This window comes from Zosterops lateralis (assembly GCF_965231275.1).
Source record: "Zosterops lateralis genome assembly, chromosome: 10".
Taxonomy (NCBI): Eukaryota; Metazoa; Chordata; class Aves; order Passeriformes; family Zosteropidae; genus Zosterops; species Zosterops lateralis.
This window is the reverse complement of record NC_139770.1, coordinates 19,433,017-19,452,374: the sequence shown is the minus strand read 5'-3', so window position 1 is coordinate 19,452,374 and position 19,358 is coordinate 19,433,017. Positions and strand designations below refer to the sequence as shown.

The 19,358-nt window shown below is 41.6% G+C and overlaps 1 protein-coding gene across 4 annotated transcripts in view; it reads left to right on the top strand.

Moving 5' to 3' along the window:
- Nucleotides 1–19,358, top strand: part of DGKD (diacylglycerol kinase delta) — a gene marked incomplete at its 5' end in the record, with an annotated part of 58,373 nt that overhangs the window by 20,031 nt on the left and 18,984 nt on the right. For 2 of the 4 annotated variants that reach the window (XM_083868343.1, XM_083868342.1), the window contains 9 exons: nt 10,882–10,986; nt 11,783–11,915; nt 12,449–12,555; nt 13,050–13,175; nt 14,219–14,321; nt 14,844–15,006; nt 17,051–17,159; nt 17,898–18,037; nt 18,811–18,895. In XM_083868343.1, coding sequence (XP_083724469.1) covers nt 10,882–10,986; nt 11,783–11,915; nt 12,449–12,555; nt 13,050–13,175; nt 14,219–14,321; nt 14,844–15,006; nt 17,051–17,159; nt 17,898–18,037; nt 18,811–18,895 — 1,071 coding nt within the window. Of the gene's footprint in view, nt 1–381; nt 677–1,011; nt 1,123–10,881; nt 10,987–11,782; nt 11,916–12,448; nt 12,556–13,049; nt 13,176–14,218; nt 14,322–14,843; nt 15,007–17,050; nt 17,160–17,897; nt 18,038–18,810; nt 18,896–19,358 lie in introns of those variants that run through there. The other 2 variants (XM_083868344.1, XM_083868345.1) reach the window with 2 other exon arrangements.

Here is a 19,358-nt window from a genome sequence, read left to right as displayed (position 1 = left end):
CATCAGGAGAAGGCCTGGAAAGGACATCATATCTTCCCAGGTACACATTTTGTGTTCCAATATGATACTCACATGGTGGTTTGGTAAATGTTTTCCAGTTACTGCTACCAAATGGTGGTGTGGACTTTCACCCTCATTCACATAAACATGAATTACGACATTTACTTCTTATCTCATCTGATTCAGAGCTCTGAGATCCCATAGGAGAAATATCCTCTGTGTGGTGAGGGAATTTCGTGTAGTTTGGTTTCTTCTTTCTGATGCTTTGGTGAAATGGAAGCTCGTTCAGAGCACGTTTTCAAGTGCCAGGAGCCATGCTGGTGACCCCTCCTCCACAGTTAAAGCTCTTCACTGGAAGAGGTGGAGCTTGAGCTCCTGAGCTCCTGTAAACCCTTTTTTGTTGGGAAGTACCTCTCAGCTCAGCCGCAGACAGGAAACAGCATATTATTACAGTCAGTGCCTGCCTCTCCACTTCATTGCCGTCAGAAGGAAACTTATCCCAGCTCCTCCTTAAGCAGGCAGCTAATCAGCTTGTGGCAAGTGGAACGTAGCTCAGAGGGACTGACCACAGACGAGACTAATCCTATTAATTGCATGTCAAGCAATCTGTTTAGATTTTTCTCTGAGGGAATAGGCTGCTCTGGACAGTAGTTTAGAGGAAGATTGAACGTAAAAGGTAAGAGCAAGAATGTGAGTTTTGTGGATTGAGCACTGGGAAACATGGCACCTGTGCCAGTATAACAGGTATCAGAAGCTCATGTTCTTTGGAATACATTTGCTATGAGCTCTTGCTCTTCAGGTGTTCTCTCCTGAGTGGATTTATGTAGATGTATTCTCTAGAAGAGGAGTAAAGGGAAGTGTGCCTGTGGTGCTGTTGGAAGTGCTGCACCCAGTTCAGAAATACTGTTTATTAACTGATGATTCACCCTGACCAATGTCCCAGAAGAGAGGAAGTATTCAGGTTAGAATAATACCTCTCTTACCGAGCACTTGCATGACTGGAGGCAACAGTGGTTGTAGTAGGCTGAGGAACAGGCAGTTGCTGGTGCTCCTGAATGAGAGAGTGCAGTCGTCTCTGGGAAGGAGTATGGATGTCATTCTCCAGCTATATGGAAGCCTGAGGTGTGCTATGATTTATTTCATATTATAACCTTGTTACTTAGTACTGACTCTATTCAGCAGCAAAGTTGCCAGTCTCTGTATTGTGAAGTTTTACATTACTGATCTCCAGAGTGGGTATTTTTGCTGTATTGTCCCAGGGCTTATTGATGCTGTGGAGAAATAACATGAATTTTCATTTCTGGGTAAGTAACCTTTCCTGTGAGCAGAGGGCTTGAACTGTGGTAAAAGTGCTTGAACTTGGGTAAAAAAATCAAAGTGCTGACAGTCCTTCCTGATAGGGAGAGTATGTTGTTGATGTTTGCAGTTCATTCACAATGAAGTGAAAGTGCCTTTGTGTCTTCATGGTTTAAGTTGACTTATTTGTGTGGGTGCTTTTAAAATATCATTTTCAGCAGAGAAGGCAGTGAAGTCTTCTCTGAAGAGTTTGGTTTTGAAAGATGGTAGTGCTGCTGAAGCTACAGAAAGTTTGCTGCTCTTGCCTAGCACAGGAGCTGTGTGTCTGTGAGGCACTGTTGGAACAAGAGGAACCCAAATGAGCCAGATCAGAGGTTGGTTGTGCTGGTTTGAAATACAGGCTTTGAGAAAGAGCATGTCACTTATTTTTATTAAGAGAAAGAATATAAGAACTTTCATTGCAAGCTGTTTGCAGGAAGTCATAGTTGGAGTTCAAGCTTCGGATGATTGAGATCAGGAAAATCTGTGTGGTTTGACACTTGCAGAGATTCTCAGAACTCCCCTGTGTGGCCTCAGCCTTATTTCTGAAGAAAATGGAGTTGAACATATGCTCCAGGGAGTCACTGGGCTTCCTAGCAAGGGAGAGGATTTTCCTCCCCTGCTTCCTCCACAGGGGGGTACAGGGACCCAGAGAGAAGGCATCAGCTGGGCAAAAAGATTGATTAATCTGGCAACATAGTGACACTGGCCAGTCCCAGGTGTCCTGAATTCTCACGCAGTCATGGATTGCCCTGCGTTTGGAAAAGGAAAAGATTAGAAAAGAGGGACTGCTGAACCAGGATGATTCTTTCTTTGTTTTTAAACTCTTGTCTCTAAATTGGGCAAAATTGGAGCACATGTTGGAAAATTCAGTTTTTGCTGGGGGTTGTTGTCTTTTCCACACCCATGTGTGTACACATTCAGGAATTGTACACTCTTTGCTAGTGCTTGTACTCTGTTTATATTGGCAGCTATCAGAATTTCCTTTATAAGCAAGTGAAAAGATGAGTTGAGCTGTATATTGCCGTGTCTAGAATCGCTCTGCTGGTTTTCCACCTTCCTTCATTAAGTGCAGTTCAGTCCCCATTTCCTGTCAGAACCGCTGCAGTTTCAAAATACTTTGCTATTTTAGTCGTTTGTAATCCAGACTTCAGTGCAGTTTTTTTTTCTCCTTGAGAAAAGGGCCTTTGGTAAACAGACCATTCTGAGTCACTGTTAGTCAGTGAAAATAGTCATTTAAAATCCTTTCATGTCAAGAATTTTTGGGACTCTTAATCCAGCCTCCTGTGGGAGCTGGTCATTAGTCTGCTGTCACAAAAGAAGGAAAAATCTGGAGAAAAACTACCAAAAAGAAGATAGACATGGAAGAAGAGTTAGAGAGTCTGGAAGAAGTTGCTGTGGGTGGAGAGATCTGGCGATTGCTACTGTATGTTACTGAGTGACTCAAAATATGCAGGAGGTTTTGAGAGAGATGAAACTACTGTAAGAAGAAGTTAGACTGAGCTTTAACTGTTTTACTGTGGGACAGGATAGACAAGGAGCTGAAAAGTGAAGGAGACTATGAAGAGCTTTTGCTTTCCTAGAGGGAAGTTTGCAGCTTTGAAATCATGTCTGCCCTTTTGCCTGAGCACTGGAAGCTTTCGTTTGATCTCTTTGCTCTTTGCAACTGTCGTGCTGAACTGGGGTTTCACCAACCTTCCTGAGCAAGACTGCAGATTTCAGCATCTTCTCCCCTTCCAGGTGGGGGCACAAAGGCAGAAGAATATGTGGTCATTTGAGAATACGTTTAGCTTTACATGGAAGCTGCTCTGGAAGGAAAAGGCTCCTTTTTATGCCGGGAGAGGCTTGCTAGCATTACTTGCAGAAATGCTGCCTCCCTATTTCTGGTGCTTGTGATAGTGCATGGACAGGACTTGTCTTAGCCTGGTGGCCCAGTGTGGAAAGCTCCTGGGTTCATCAAGCTGTTGAAAGCTATTAATTTCCTTTTGCGCTAGCTACCAGCCTCTATTCAACACTGCTGAAGTTAGGGGGCTGTGAGAAGCTGCTACTAACAATAAACTCTCAGTAATAGGTCATTTTCCTACCACTGATAGGATCTTTCATTCTCCAGTGCTGTGATTTACTGGGGGCCAGCCTTGCCATGTGTGAGCCCACTGAGACAGCAACTCTACCACTGAGGAGCAGTCCTGCCCCTCTGTTCTTCGTGGGTTTGCTTCTGTTTGAGTGAGTGGGAAGCTTTCTCTTAAATATCTTTTACCTTCCTAAATGGGCTGCCCTTTCTGAACAGAGTGGTTCTGTTTAGGAACTTTTCCTGGCAGGACTGTGTTCTTTGGAAAACAGATAAAGGGATGCATGTGCATCTCCTGCATGGAGTGGAGGGTGTGTGGGTCATGGAGCTGTGCTAAGATGCTTTGGTACTTGGTACAGCCACCCTATCCACTCCCATTGGGTACTACTCCATCCTTGGAGATCTCTAGGGATTAACAGGTCTGAACTACCAGGATTGTTGCATTTCTCACCTGCTAACAGTGCCAAAAGCCTTGCATGCTCTAGCTTTTGACATCTGTTAAATTGTTGCTAAAGTTTTAAAATCCTCTTCTTTAAAATCCTATTGTCTGTGCTCCTCTTACCAATTGCCAAGAATAGGAATGTGCCTTGTTTAGGAACAGTTTCCAGAAGCCTGTAGGAATGTGACCCTGGTATGAGAGATGATAATTTTCCCAGGGATAACGCTCTGTCTGGTCTGGTTTCCCGCTGCAGCATGGGGGAGGATAGGGACTGGGAGAAATCCCAGATGGAGGGTCAGCATGAGTTGAACTTGACCTGCGGCACAGCACAGTCAGTGCCAGTGCTAATGCTCAGAGAAGATGCCCTGCTGCCCTGGCTCAGGAGGGACAGATTGCAAGGTGCGTGAACCTAATAATGTAAAAATGGTCCTAAAGAGACCACAACACATGCTGGACCTGCTTTCCTATAGAAATAAGCTGTCCTGGATTTTATAGATTGATTTATAGACTAGATGTTGCACTTGATGCTATTATCTAGTTGAGGTGTTAGGGCTGGGTTTGGCTCGATGATCTTGAAGGTCTCTTCCAAACTACAAATATCTATTAAAATCTAATATCTACTAAAAGAGATATTTAAAAAAAAAAAAAAAAAAAAAAAAAGGTAAAACAGCCACATGGAAGTTGGGGATAAAATAGCCAGTATATTGTGAACAGAACAGAGATTTGAGCACTTACAGTTTTGGGGAAAATCTTGTTACTGCTATTTAAAAAAAAAAGGAAGGAATTTGGCACAACTATAAGAACATTGATGACTTGTTTTATTTGGTGGAAATGAGAGTTTCCATGGGTGGAAGATGGTCATTTTAACAGGAAATTAACATCTTGCACTATAAAAAAACTATTCTAAACTGGTGCATTTATCCAGTGTTATATAAAGAGCTACTTTTTCCCATATCATCCAGGTTTTGGGGGAAGAGAATTGGTGCAGTTCTAGAGAGCTCTAACTGACCTCTGCAGTGGGTTAATGGGACCTGATTTGTTGGCAAAACTGGATGAAAGCTTAATTGCAAAACAAAGCAGGGCTATAGTCCGTGGAGGAATGCAAAGCTTCGACCCTCATGAGTCTTTGATACTCATTTTATTGCCCTCTTCCAAACTGTAGAGACCTACTAAAGTCACACTGACTCACTGCCTGAGGCTTTGCTGGCCTGATGCTGAGCTCTAGATTTTTTCAGAAACAGACATTGAGACAGGCATTAAAGATTTTAAGTGTTAAGGATTGGTTTGAATCTCAAATTTGTGTTTTCTCCCTTTTTCACAGTCTTCTTTTTTTGTGTATTTGCTGAGGGAGTAGCACTTGCTAATCCACACGTAATTCATTTTGCCCTGAGTTCAGTAATTGTGTTTGAAACACAGTGGATTTGGTGGTTTGTGAAACTTGCTGATGAATACAGGTGAGGTGTTTTACTCTATTCCAGTGTTCATTTCACTACTGCTGTCGCTGAAACAGGATCTGAAGTGCAAGAATGGCTGGGACATCATTACGGTCTCACCCAGTTTTCCTTCCTGTGTCTTGGGCTCTCAGGATGCCAAAATCATTCTCCACCATACAGAACAGACATAGCAGTTAGCTACAGGTGGGGGATGGTTTGCCATATGTGATCAAACTGAACGTTTTTCAGCATTTTTTGTTTTTCCTAGTTTCTAGGTCTCTAGAGCTCCAGAAATTCCTGTTGTTTCTGTACTCAAGTCATCAACTGTTTGGAATAATGCAGGATCTCTTAGGGGGATTTATGGCTAGCACCTTTGAATGTAAGTCTATATTGGAACAGGATATGAGTAAAAGGAAGCAGTCAGAATGAGCAGGTGTTCTCATACCCTTGCTTTTGGCCATTCTGAGAAATGTACACATCAGGAAAATTATATTTAGCAAAGTTCAATGTCCCTCCACCCCATTTCCCCCCTGCAGTGTTTCTTCTGTCAGCTCTGTGATTGGGCTAGTGTGATCTTAACTTGCTTTGCCATCTTTTGTGGTCGCTGAGCTCACCAGATGTACTCTGATAACAAACAGTCCCAGGGCATGCTTGGCTAGACTGTCACTTTGTTGCTGAAAAGTTTCTGGGCAGCCAGAAAATGCCCCAGGTGACCAGAGGTGATAAAGTTGTCTTAGGTGGCAGCAAGACGAGAAAATGAAGTTTATGCTCCAACTGTTGGGGAGGGGAAGGTTGCTCAGTACAACAAAGGGTGAAGTATATCAGATTTCTATTTAAAATTTTGGTCTAATATAGGAGTCTTTTTTGGACTGCCTTTTGAATCTGATTATTCACAGCTGTTCATCAGGGAAGGACATCCAGGGACATTAGTCCATTTTTAGAACATGAAATGAGGAATTTTCTTTGGTTGGCTCTGTTGTTTGTTAACTGGCTGGATTTGAAATGTCAGTAAACTGGTGTTAGTTTTGGACAGAGGAGTGTGGGTCAACATGAGAGGTGGAGGTTAACAGCTGGTAAGAGGGAATGGGCCATGTAAGAGAGAAAAAGGAGATAAAGTTTAAGAATTTTCAGTGTTAAGAGTGTCTGTTTGCACAAGACAGCCATTGAAGGCATGGTTATTTTCAGATTCAGGTTTTTTTAGATTTAGAGTGGGCAAGCTTGCAAATTGAGAATTTCTGTAATAGACTTGATTCAGGGAGGGCACATAACTACTTCCTGGGGACCTGACTATCACCCCATTTCTGCAAAACTTATTTCCGGGGTTTCATGTGCAGTGAGAAGTTCATAATTAACCTGTGTCCTGATTTGAAATGTTTTTAACCCTTCCTGCCATGTGTCCTTATGATTCTCCAGGAGTGATTAGAGGGATTGGCAGCCTTTTTTTCCCCCCATGACTGTGGAGCTCTTTTTCTGGTCAGGATTAGGTGTCAATCATATCACCATGTGGTGAGCGCTGGGCACCCAGTTTCTACTAATGAGTGAAATCTAAAGAATCACACCCAGAAGTTCAGTAGCATCTAGGATCAAAAAAGTTTTTAATATTCACTTTTTAGGCAGAACAAGCACTTTTAATTTGCATAATTGCTCATAACTAGATACAGTTCTGAGCTGTTTTGGGGCAGGAAGGCTCAGAGTTCTGCCAATCCCCAAACAAGCCAAGAATCTATGAGATTAAAAATAAATCTGAAGACTTTTTATTGGTTTTGGGTTTTTTTAACTCCTAGTAAGGCAGCCCTCATCCTAACTCTGAAGCAATCAGATCGTTGTTTTCATGCTCTCCGTTTATGAGAACAAGAGGTCACTGGATGACATTACTGCTTTGTAAATTTAGAACAAATAAAAGGAAATGCTGCTTCACCTAGTGCGTCGTTATCCTGTGGAATAACTGTTCCAGGATGTTAGTCAAAAGCTGTAGCTGGAGCATAAAAAATAGCTGGACTATGCTCATTTGTAGCCATGTTCACCAACAGGGATAACCAAGCCTTGTGTTCTGGCATGTTGGCTCATTGCAGCTGTAGCTGAGAGTGAACTCCCTGGGCTCCTGGCTGGGAAAGGACAGCTTTCCATGGGGGAAGATTGGTGTGGCTTCTTTTGAGATGACGAGAATGATTTTATTTTTGTGTGAGATGCTGAATTGATCATCGCTCTTGCCTGGACAGCGCAGTGTATGAACAGCCTTGGCCCTCTGTTGGTATCCTTCAGCAAGTGTCTGTCTGGAGCTGAAATAGCTGGTTCAAGGAGAGGGAGCGAGCAGTGGCAGGAGGAGTGTGAGTGAGAGCTGCTGTTGCTCAGCCCAGCGCACACGTGCTGCCCACCAGCCCGTGCAGGAAGGAGCCGCAGCTGCTGCGCTACAGGGCAGGCACGAGGGGCTGCTGCTCCCCAGGTACCCAGGCTGGGCTGGGGGGTGTGGGCTGTGTGAACAGCAGAGCTGCTGGACTGCTCTGCACAGGAAGGGGCCCTATTAGCACATTTCTGGATTCCTGATTATCCTTGTTAAGATATTTAATTGTAATACTGCTGCATATTAATGAGGAAAACAGGTCTGTATGGTTTCTTCATTTCCCCAAATAGTTGCTGCACTAGTTACATTAAAGTCTTGTCTGTCTTTCATAGTGAAGTCTGAATTGTTCCAGTTTGTTCTCCTTAGGAGAACAAATGTTAGCTTGCTCCTTAAGAGCAAGCTTTTAAAAGAGATTTATTCTTTTATTTCCCGTCTCTGGTGATACAAATAAATCCCAGTGCAAATATTGCTTTTGAGCTGACTAATGGGGAATGCTCTTCATATATTTATCCTGCACAGTTACATTTTTATTTGCAGTTTTGTAGTTACACAATAGACCCTTTATTTTAATTCTGTGACTCTTTGTCTGGATGATTCATTTATGAAAATCTTTTGATCTCTTTATTTATCCTCTTGTCTTAGTAACTTCGACTTTGTTCTTTGAACAGAGGATTTTCTAACACTGAATGTGGGGATTTTTAAGATGATGCAGTAGGTGACTTAAGAAGGAATTAGCTGTTTTCTGTATTGGATGGTCTATCCAATGGCTCAGGAAGTCAGCAGCCTCAGAAATTAATTCTTATCAAAGGAATGTCTGTATTTCTGTATTTTATGTCAATATTTTAAATGTCTTGTCTTCCAGTGTGATTAAAAACTATGCTTTAGTTTGCATTTTCCTTCTTTCCCCCCCAAAATGGCAGAAAAAATAGGAAAAGGGACAGCACTGAGTAGGAGTGTTCTGAAGCTGTTCTTCCCCAATGCTCCAGAGCATGCCAGTGACTCAAATGAGCTGGTGGTTCCTTACAGAATTTGGCTGGTTTTACAGCCATGAAAGGTCCTTGGGTGCTTCATCCTAAGATGTTTGGAGTTTATATGTGCTACTGTTTATGTATGCAGCTATAGATCTTCTTGGCCTTATTACCAGGAGGAAAGTGAGGCCTGGTGGTGTCTGAACAAATCAGCTAACCTTGGTTTTACTTCTAGGGAAAAAGCTGCTTCCTCTTAGCAGGACTCAGACATGCCCCTTGTTCTTCTCTAACTTCACACTGATTTATGCCTCAGTGTTTCATGCTCTGGAAAAAGTTTTTCTAGGGTAGCCATTCTTACAAAGCAGAGTTTTTGATGGAAATACATTTACCTAAAGGCTTTCCTGCTTTCCCAAGGAAGAAGAAACATTCCTGTGATTACCTTCTTTTGAAATAAATTTTTTCAGAGCTGAAAATGCTTAAAGGAAAGTGAGGGAAGAGAGAAGGAGTTCTTCAAAATTTTATTTTTAGAATAGTATAAATATTTATTTCTGTGTGCTTACAGCTGATACAGATCAGGTCATTTTGTCCAAGACAGAATGCTCCAAATCCTAAAACTGTGTTTCTAATATGAATGGCCAGTCCTTTCTTTAAAAAGGGTTTTAGCTCCTTTCATTGCCTGCTTAATGTGTCTGTAGCTCCAGTTTCTAGGTATTGGTCGTGTCTCTGGGTAAGGTGGTGTTATTGCAGGTGAATCTGCAGTCTGCCAATGAAAATAAATTGTTTGAAAATTGAAAACCTTAAAATAAAGCAGAACTTTCCAGGTGTATCTTTTTTGTTGACGTTACATGCTTTTGTTGACATTACATATCTTGGCGGATGCTCTGAGGCACTTCAACATCAACTATAAGTTTGGTGTTCAACTTCAGAGACTTTTATTTTTGATCTGTTTTATGAATGGTGATGAGAGAGGTGAGAAACAGACTGGAAAACAGGGATAGCATGTATTGAGGTGATGTGTGTGGGTGTTTTAGTGTTCATTAACGAAACTTTGGCTGAATGGTTGGGCCTCATGAGATTGATAGAGTCCTAGTTTATTTTAAACCATTCTTTCAGGTGTTAGGTAGAATTTGCTTGAAAAGCAGATGATGTAGACAAATTTTTTCATGTACAATATGTAGAGGGGTGCAGGAGAGTCTGGACTGCTGGAAATTTTTAGAGTTGGCATAAAAGGAAGCCTTTTGATTTTTAACAGTGCTCAATCTTAATACAGCTTTTCTTAAATCCAGGTCTTGCAAACACTTCAGTATTAGTCTAATTTAAATCAACTTGATGGAAATCAATACAGATGTGTGCACAAAAAGACAGTGAGATAAGTACAGTGTGGGGAGGAAGGACTTTTGTTTTAGGAAGAATAAAGGTTGATATATAGTCTAGTCTGGACTCCAGCTGAATGGGTAGCCCTGAGAACAGCAGACATGGTCCTCTGAAAAGCAGAGAGCTTTTATTTCTCTCTGCTGCCACCAGCTGACTGAAGGAGAGGGAGTTGGTGACAGAGGTGCCTCCCTGGGCAGAAGGAAACTTTGGCCACCCTGTGTGTCTTGTGCTGGTTTGTTAAAATATTGTTTATTTAATACAGGGCAACTAATGCATGGGAATTAGCCCAGGGTACAAACAAACTGAGGACAGGATTGTTAGAGGGAGGCAAACTCACGACAGCCTCAGCTTGATAGGGGAACATTTGTTAGAATATCTTTTAGGTATGTAGAACAAGCCCTCAGGAAACACAAGGGTTTCAAATTGCTTATTTTGTTTTATTTCTCCCTTCTCCATGAGGGAGACTAAACAAATTGTCATGATTAAACAAATTCTTAGTATGATATTGTAGAGTATTTTATCTGATTCATTAATTGCTAGAAACTGGTGTACTGTGCTATTAACAAAATGTGTTAATGTTCTTACCAGTTTTAAAAGTACAGTAATACTTTTAAAAATACTTATGCAAGGTCTGCACATAATTACTCCTGCTGCTCTGTGCTTGATTTGTGTTGTGCTGTTATTTAGGTATGAGAGATTTCTTTACTCAGTTCAGTATTGGGAATGACAGCTAAAATCTCAGTATTTCTGTACATTCAGGAAGAAATTAAGGTGTGCTATGCTGGAAGAGAAACATGGTTCAGAGGTGCAAATAACTTTCATTTTGCAGCTCTGAAAATAGCTTCAACAGACTGCACTAGTGGTAAGCTGTTCTCTTGCTGTCTCTCACTGACATGTCCACTCCTCATTTTCTCTCTCTTCAGATTATCACTCCATGTCGGAAGCTCATCCTTTGTGCTGATAACAGAAAAGAGATGGAAGATTGGATTGCAGCACTGAAGACTGTACAAAACCGTGAACATTTTGAGGTAATACAAAAATGTGTTCCTTTGTATTCTGTACTTCCTCTGCTAAATCACAACTTGTTTTGAGAGTCAGCTTCCAGTGAAGATAATAGAAGTCATTTTATTGACTCTAATGGGTAATAGTGTTAGGACATTCTGTAAAATTGGTCCCAAATACATTGAAGTGATTCTTCAAAGAATGTTTGGCTTTGTATATGCTCCCTTGGGAATTTGGAGAGAATTTTCAGATGATGGATAGGTTATGAAGCAAAATTCCCCTCCTACTGCCTTTTCATTTTTCAATTATCCTCCTTGCCCTAATTCACATCTTGCTTGCTTGGTGTTCTGCCAGCTCCAGTGCATCTGCCTGCTTCCTGGGGCTGAGTGAGACCAGCACTGCCACCACAAAAAGCTGTCTTGTGTTTTCCCCACTCTCATGCTTGTCTCCCTTATGCTGGCACAAGCATTTCTCTGCTACACGGTGAGCCAGGTGGAGGAACTGATCTTTCTGACAATTTAATTTGACAAAAAATGGGGATAAATTCTCCAGTTCATTTCTCTAGACACACTTGTAGTATGACAAGGATGAGAGGTGGTATAGGAGCTGTAATGAAGGTGGTGCTTCTTGAGGTAGTCTTTTATGCCTTAGAGATCTTCTTGAGTTTCAGTTAATATGTATAAACTGTATGTGGCCCACTCTTTCCATGTAAAAAAGTGTTCTGTTTCTGCTTTTTCTGACTGCTTCATGCAAGTTTTCAGAGAAAAAAAAAATTCTTGTTGCTGTACTTTAGAGCTTGCTGTAATACATTTCTGTCCTCAGTCTACCCAGTACAGCATGGACCATTTCTCAGGGATGCACAACTGGTACGCCTGCTCCCATGCCCGGCCAACGTACTGCAACGTGTGTCGGGAGGCCTTGTCTGGGGTCACGTCACATGGGCTGTCCTGTGAAGGTACGTGTGCTCTCCTCTTCTGCCTGGGGAGCAACAGCCTCATTTCAGTTTTGTTTTTGCTCATATACCCAAATACTGCCATCCCTTATTAAAGTCATGTGTCTGCAATGAGCAGATACACACTTCTGAGGTATCTGAGAGAACAGTCGTAAGAAGACTCCTATTCATGAGGATAATTGGATTTGTTAGAACATCCTTAATGTTTGAGTGCCAGGAGGTTATTCTTTCTCAGCTTTGGCTTAGCAGAAATGCCTGGCTGTGACAGCTCATGCTTCTAACACAAATGTGGTGACACCTATGCTGTGTAGAATGATGGAGGAGTTTGAGACTATGTAAATCATGTTAAATTTAACAAGGTGATCACTAAGCTTTGTACAGACAAGAATTAATAGCTAGATCAGAACACTTACAGCTGATCATTTTGGTAGTGCTAAGAAGGATAGAGTGTGCCCATGCTTTCTTCTGGAGCCAAATACACACTGCCATTTTAGACCTCCTGATCAGGATTAATACATTCTTCTCTTCCTCCCTAGTGTGCAAGTTTAAAGCCCACAAGCGCTGTGCTGTGCGGGCAACCAACAATTGCAAGTGGACAACTCTGGCCTCTATTGGGAAGGATATCATTGAGGATGAAGATGGGGTAGGTGTTAGTCTTACCTTGTTTTGGAAGCACTCTCTTGTGTTCTGCAGCTTTTTTTTGCTTCATAAATGGCCGATTCTGCCTTTACATGGAAAAGATTTCTATTGTCAGAGCTTGAGTTTCTGTGTGAACAGTCCAACCAGGATAGCAAAGGACACCTTAGTAGGAATAAACTGTTATGGACTTGGGGGAGTTGAGATTAAATAATTGGAGGCATGGAGAACTTGATTTACGTTCTGGCAAAAGAAAAATAAATGAGTGTTTGGAACAGCACCTTAGCATATTGGGATGTCTGATGCAAGTCAATGTTTCCTGGATAGCCTGGGGTGAGTCACCTGAACTCTTTGTGCTCGAGCATGATGTAAAATGCCAGAATTGGTCCTCAGGTGTTTTCGAAAAATTGCCTTTGCTGTCTTTAAACAATGCATATAACTGTCCATGAATCATGATGCCTCCTGTACCTTTAAGCTTCTGTTACTCTGTCCCTTTTGCAGATCTCAGTGCCACATCAGTGGCTGGAAGGAAACCTGCCCGTGAGTGCCAAATGCACAGTGTGTGATAAAACCTGTGGCAGTGTCCTGCGTTTGCAAGACTGGCGCTGCCTGTGGTGCAAAGCCATGGTGAGTTGAATAAGTGGAATCATTTCAGTAAAAGGACAGTTTTTGATCAGCTCTGTAGTATGTTCTTTTAATGACACTTGCTTAGAATAAAATCTCTTACTGTACTGTCAGTGTTTGCCATGAAGGACTTTATTGTTCTGCAAGAAATAGAAATTTAATTTGTGCTCAAAATTGTTGCTGTGATACATAAAAGCAAGACTTGAAAAAAGCTTCTAGCCAAGCTCGTGTTATTTTGGGAGTGAGCTTTCATAGAAGAATCTAATTACAGTAGACATGAATCAAAGCTTCAGTCATGGACTACACTGGATTTTAAGGAGCCATTATTTGTTATTTCTACAGGTTGAAAAGGTGTAACAAACTATAAAGAATACTCAGCTATTTTAATAATTGCAGTTTCACTTCCATTGCAATGGATTGCTCTTGCCTAACCACTAAAGTGATGCAGATCTTGCTATGGTTCCAGTTGTCTATAATACTAGTAAAAAGAGTATCACAAAACGTGTTTTTAGAATGGGGGCTCAAATGCCAAGCACTTTATCTTGCAGTCTTTATGTACCAGAAAAGCCCTGGTCTACTTTATATTTTCTCTTTTGAGTGGCTTCAATAATGTCTCCTTCTCTTACCTCTTACGTCTCTCATGTCTTCCTGCTTTGTTTTTTGCTTTCTTGTTCTCTTGAGTTCCCAGCTTTTTCTTCTGTTGCTTCTTCAGATCTCCCAGCTGAGGGCTGGGATTTTGAAAGCAGAATGCCTGATGGCTGCTAAAGCCACAGAATCTGGTATCTGGTTCTCTCAGCACTCAAAGTGCTGGTCTCATAAATTCAAATGGCAGGAAAGTACATACCAGTGGAAAGACGAGAATTTGTAGAAGGCTCTAATTAGATCATTCTTAAAATAACTTTATCAATAAATTCATCAACTGGCATTTTTTGGTGATTTCACCCCCTCTGCCTTTCTTCCCCTTACAACTTCTCTTGGGTGGCTTTAGGAGTTATACCACAGTGTCCAGAAGAGTCTGAATTACTCTCTTTTGGTGGTGTTTCCAGGTACACACAGCATGTAAAGAGTTGTTGCCAAACAAGTGTCCTCTTGGGCTCTGCAAAGTGTCTGTCATTCCTCCTACTGCTCTCAACAGCATTGATTCAGATGGTAAGTATTCCTAGTAAGTAGCACTTCTTCCTCTTTCTCTCAGTCACAGTCACTTCAGCTGGCACTATTAAGGCCGGGTTCCATCAGCTGAAAATTCTGGTTTTGGTGTTGCTGAAACTCAGCACTGGGAGCCATTACTGAGTATGGCAGTGAACTGTTTGCTTTGCTTTTGCATTCAGTTTTATCTCCCTGTAATATCAGTGTTTGCTGAGCTGCAGCTGATTAAATTTATTGACAATTACTATATTGCAGAAGCAATTTGGGAGGGTTGGGGAACTGAAAATTTTGGCATACTGCTAGGAGATGAATGTGACATTTGGCAGCATGAGGTGTGGTTCATGCTGGATTCAGGGCTGTGCACATTTGGCATTCACCCAGCGAGTGCCATAAGGACAAGGAAAATACTAGCTGCTTCACAGCTGGGCTGGGGTGTGGGCTGTTGGTTTTTTTCTCCATCCATCTCCATGGGCAGCTTCACATCTCTTGGTTTTTCCTCCCTCTCTCTTCTGTTTGCCCCAACAGGTTTCTGGAAAGCCACTTGCCCCCCTTCTTGCACAAGCCCTTTGTTGGTGTTTGTCAACTCAAAAAGTGGAGACAACCAAGGCGTAAAATTTCTACGAAGATTCAAACAACTGCTGAATCCAGCCCAGGTCTTTGACCTCATGAATGGAGGACCTCACCTTGGGTAGGCAGATGTTCTATGGAAACAAAAATTCCTTGTAAATACCCAGAAAGCACGAGGGATTTATTTGATTAAGCTCATCCTCAAATGTAACAGGAAACCTATTCCTCAGAGAAAATTAAACACATGAGGTTTGGAGGGGTTTTCCTCTCTCTGTTCAGTGTTACTGATTAGCTAAAACCAAAAATGTTGTCAAAAAGGTTATTATATCCATTCATCAGTAATAGCAGGACAGCTTGAGGCGTTTTGGGGGAATTCCAGAAACACTCCCCTGGAGGAAGACTAAACATGGAAAGCTTGAATCCATAAGAAAACTTATTAGCAAACAGTCTTGTTAGAGGCATCCTGATGTGTTGCTATGAAGAGTTAATTTCAATTAACTCAAGTGAACAGGCAAATGTAATAGATAACAAATTAATATTGTTGAGATTTATTGAGAAATAGCTTGCCTGAGAAGTCTGTGAAACTTCATCCCTTAAAGACTTTGTGGTGATATTGTGGAGAGCTCTCTTATGAGTGTGTTTGGTAAAGTTGGTTCTGCCCTAGGATCTAAGTTACATTTCAGACTTTTTGCCAAATTATGCTAGAATATCTGTGGATATTAAAAAAAAAAGTGAGTGCCATGAAATAAATTTATTTTGTGTGTTTCTGTAACTCTCACTTTGAAAAAAATTTGGTCTTTAGTTGGCCCCCTTCCAAATGTTTTTCTGTTGCATCAAATTTAAATAACTTTTGTCATTAATTGGTGCTCCTTATAATAAGAGCTAAGACAAGGTGAATTTCCCTCATCTTTTCCTCACAGTGACTCCAAGTCTTTGACTAGATCTGTAGTGCAGGGGGCTAAATCTGGGAGTGTCTGTTCCTGGATTCTTGGATCATTGGGTTCTGCTCTCCTGAGAACTGTTGTGGTTCTTTGCCATAGCATATTGCACAACACTGGCAAAGTCTTTAAAACTGCAGTTTTCTGTTGGGAGGATATGTTTCACTGAAAAAATAATTTATAAAAGACTTGTAAATTAAGTACTTTTCTTATTCCCCTCCCCAGCTGGACTGACTGTCCTGAGGTATTTTGCTTTTAAGTAGGAATGGAAAGGAAGGAATGAAATACCTTCACTAGCTGTGGTGCACACTTCTGAAACAGCTGCTCTTACATATTTGCTTAAAAAGGAAGTGATGTTATAGGGTAAAGCCTGCTACTTGATAATTTGAATATTTTCAGCTGATGCTAGTTAGACTTCCACCGTAAGATGTTGTCATTTCTGGTAGTCATCTTCCCTGTGTCAGCAACGTTTGATTAAATAAGGATTTTCGTGTACTACAGCAAATCCTGTTTAGGTAATAATAGTGAAAAACCATACATACATACAAAGCCAAAATAAAAGCAAGAGCATATCTCAAAAATGTTTAGTAGGAAGCAGTTTCAAACAGGAGAGGTTGTTTTTATTATTCTGAAAAGGGTGAACGGAGAAATTCACACTGATGAGCTGTGTTTGCCTGCCTGTGGGAGAGACAAGGCACCAGAGCCATGATCTATGTTGCTTTCCTGGAAGGACTAAAGCTTGTGATGTTTTACATCCTCTTGCAGTTGTCTTGTGGCTGGTTGACTGCATGAAGATCCCCCTCTTGAAGCTTTGCTTTAATTGGTGTGGCTGTGAGTGTGAAGCCAGTGACATCAGAGCACCTAGAACCATGTCAAATAACTAGTGTTAGGCTGGATGCAGCAAGGCTGCAAGAAGGAGTTAATTCAATGGATAATCAGCTATCACAGGCATATCTCCTCTTCTGTAGAGACAAAAATGCTCTGCTTTAGTCTTGGGAGATATTTCTGTAGTGAATAGCTATTGTAAGTTGCTTAGCTGTATTTATAATCCCTTAATTATAACCGTTTTAATTCATCTGTAGTTTGGCAGTGACTCATATTCATTGCAAAATCAGTGCCTACTTTAAGCAACACTGCCATGTTTATTACTTAGATTGGAATTATAATTTCTTTCTGTAACAGCTGATTGTTTTTTCCCTCTTGCTTTTTTCTTTCTCTTCTCTGTAGTTTACGCTTATTCCAGAAATTTGACACTTTCCGGATTCTAGTTTGTGGTGGGGACGGAAGTGTTGGCTGGGTTCTCTCTGAAATTGATAGCCTCAACCTTCACAAGCAGGTACCTGCCCCAAGAGCTTGGTTGGATGAAGGAATGAAGTAACAACAGCATGGGCTGAAGAGGACCTTCCTTGGTCATGCAGATGTCATTTGCCCCAGGACTGAAGCCACTGAAAGCTTACCATAGGAGTGCTCTTGTACTAGTTTTCTGCAAGAAATGAATCCAGTAGTAGAGTAATTCTTTATGCTTGTCTCTAGTGTTCCTCCACAAGATCCAGCTTTTGGAGGAGCTCTGAGTACTCCTGCTCTATTGCCAGCAGAGACATGCTCTGAAAGGGCTGTGGTTAGAAAACTTGGGAGTTCCACATGGGTTATGCTCTGTTCCCTTTAATTCTTGTGGTGCAGTATCTGAGTCTTAGGGATAGGCAGAAACTTCACTGGGATAGAGATACCATATAGTGTTTTGCCTGGGAGCTGTCTGTACTAATTATACAGAAACACAGTGGCACCACCTGATGGCTAAATATAAACTTCTAGGAAGTTTACTATAGTAAGGTGCTCCTTGAGATGGTAGCTATAAAATGCTCCTCTTCTAATTCACAACCAAAATTAGAGGAATTTTTTCCCTAATTGTATGATCTTCTGGCTGTTTTCCCCATCCAGTTACTTTCTACCACCCTGGGATTAGCTGTTTCCCAGTGACTGGTGTGTGAAGGAATCAGTCATGTTAGTCATGGCTGTTCCTGGCTTGTGTTTCCCCATTTGAATATCACTTTTATTTTTCTTTTCTGTATTGCAGTGCCAGCTGGGAGTGCTGCCCTTGGGGACAGGGAATGACCTTGCCCGTGTTTTAGGCTGGGGTTCTGCTTGTGATGATGATACCCAGCTCCCACAGATCCTGGAGAAGCTGGAGAGGGCCAGTACCAAAATGTTGGACAGGTGAGTAACCATCACCAACATCATCTGCTCTTCAAGAGTTGTGTGAAGATATCCTTCCAGGAGAACAGGGCAGTCCTGACTCTGTCAATCTTCTGGACCTCTTACTAATGTCAGGTAACATTTTGTCATTGATAATCTACTGTCACTCTCTGGCAAGAGAAAGTGGTCTGGCTTTCCATATTCCTGCTGCAGAACAGTAACAAGTAAAATTATCTGGGTTCCAGTGTCCTCTCTTCTGTCCTAGAGTCCTCATCAATTGAATTTGTCAGCTTTTGTACTAGTTTGAAAACAAACTTACGTTGTAACCTAAGAAAACCTTCAAGTCATGACTTTTTTTAAAGCAATTTCTTCTTAGTAAATCTAAACCAATTTATTTTGAACTTGTCTTAGAAATTAAAGCCAAATGCAGAAGTGGATGTCTACCCTTGGTATTGATACCTCCTGCATATATCTTTGTATGTTTAAAACTATCTCATGTCTTTAGAGTTGCCTCTTGGTATCTCTTATGTTGAATCAAGTAATGCCAGTGGAATTTTTGTGGAGAGGGAAGAAGTACAGATATGTTCTCTGTGCTGTGGAATACTTGTTCATAGTCTCATTCTTCCTTCTTCCTCAGTTCAGCCCTTCTGTATTTCCATTGCCACTCTGTGGCTTCTTTGTATCAGTGGTGGCTCCCCAAGGTGTAGTTTGTTCTATTTTGAGGTTCTAACCCGTTACGTTTGGATAACAGAGGAAACCATCTGCATTGTAGTGACAAGTATGATCTTCAACAGGTGGAGCATCATGGTATATGAAACCAAACTCCCTCGCCAGGCCTCCACTTCCACAGTCACTGAAGACTGCAGTGAGAATTCAGAGGTACCTCTCAGGAGGGGCAGGGGACTGGAGCACCAGCCTTGGAGCACACAAGATAGGAGGCAGTGGCTGAGCTCCAGTGGAGCAGAGCTGAGCCAGAGCTGCAAAGATATGGGGCTTTAAGTCAGTGAAGTATTATGGAGAAAAATGGAGGTTGGGTTATACCAGAATCAACAACTATAATGAGGGATGAGGAGAAGATACTTTAGAACAGAACAGAAAGGGAATTACTGCCTTTTATTTGCTTCATGATGTCAAGTTGTTGAAATAGTGGCAAGCTGCATAGCAGTCACAAAAAAACCCCAGTGCTTTTAGATTTGTAGTTGATCAGAGACTCTAAGAGCTGCATTGCTGATGATTTGTAGGTTCAGAATTAGTTTCTTCATCAGATTCAGGTCTTCAGTGAGTAACAGAGCCCTGGACTGTAGAACTTTTCCAGGGCAAAAAGAATCCATGGAGTGATGGG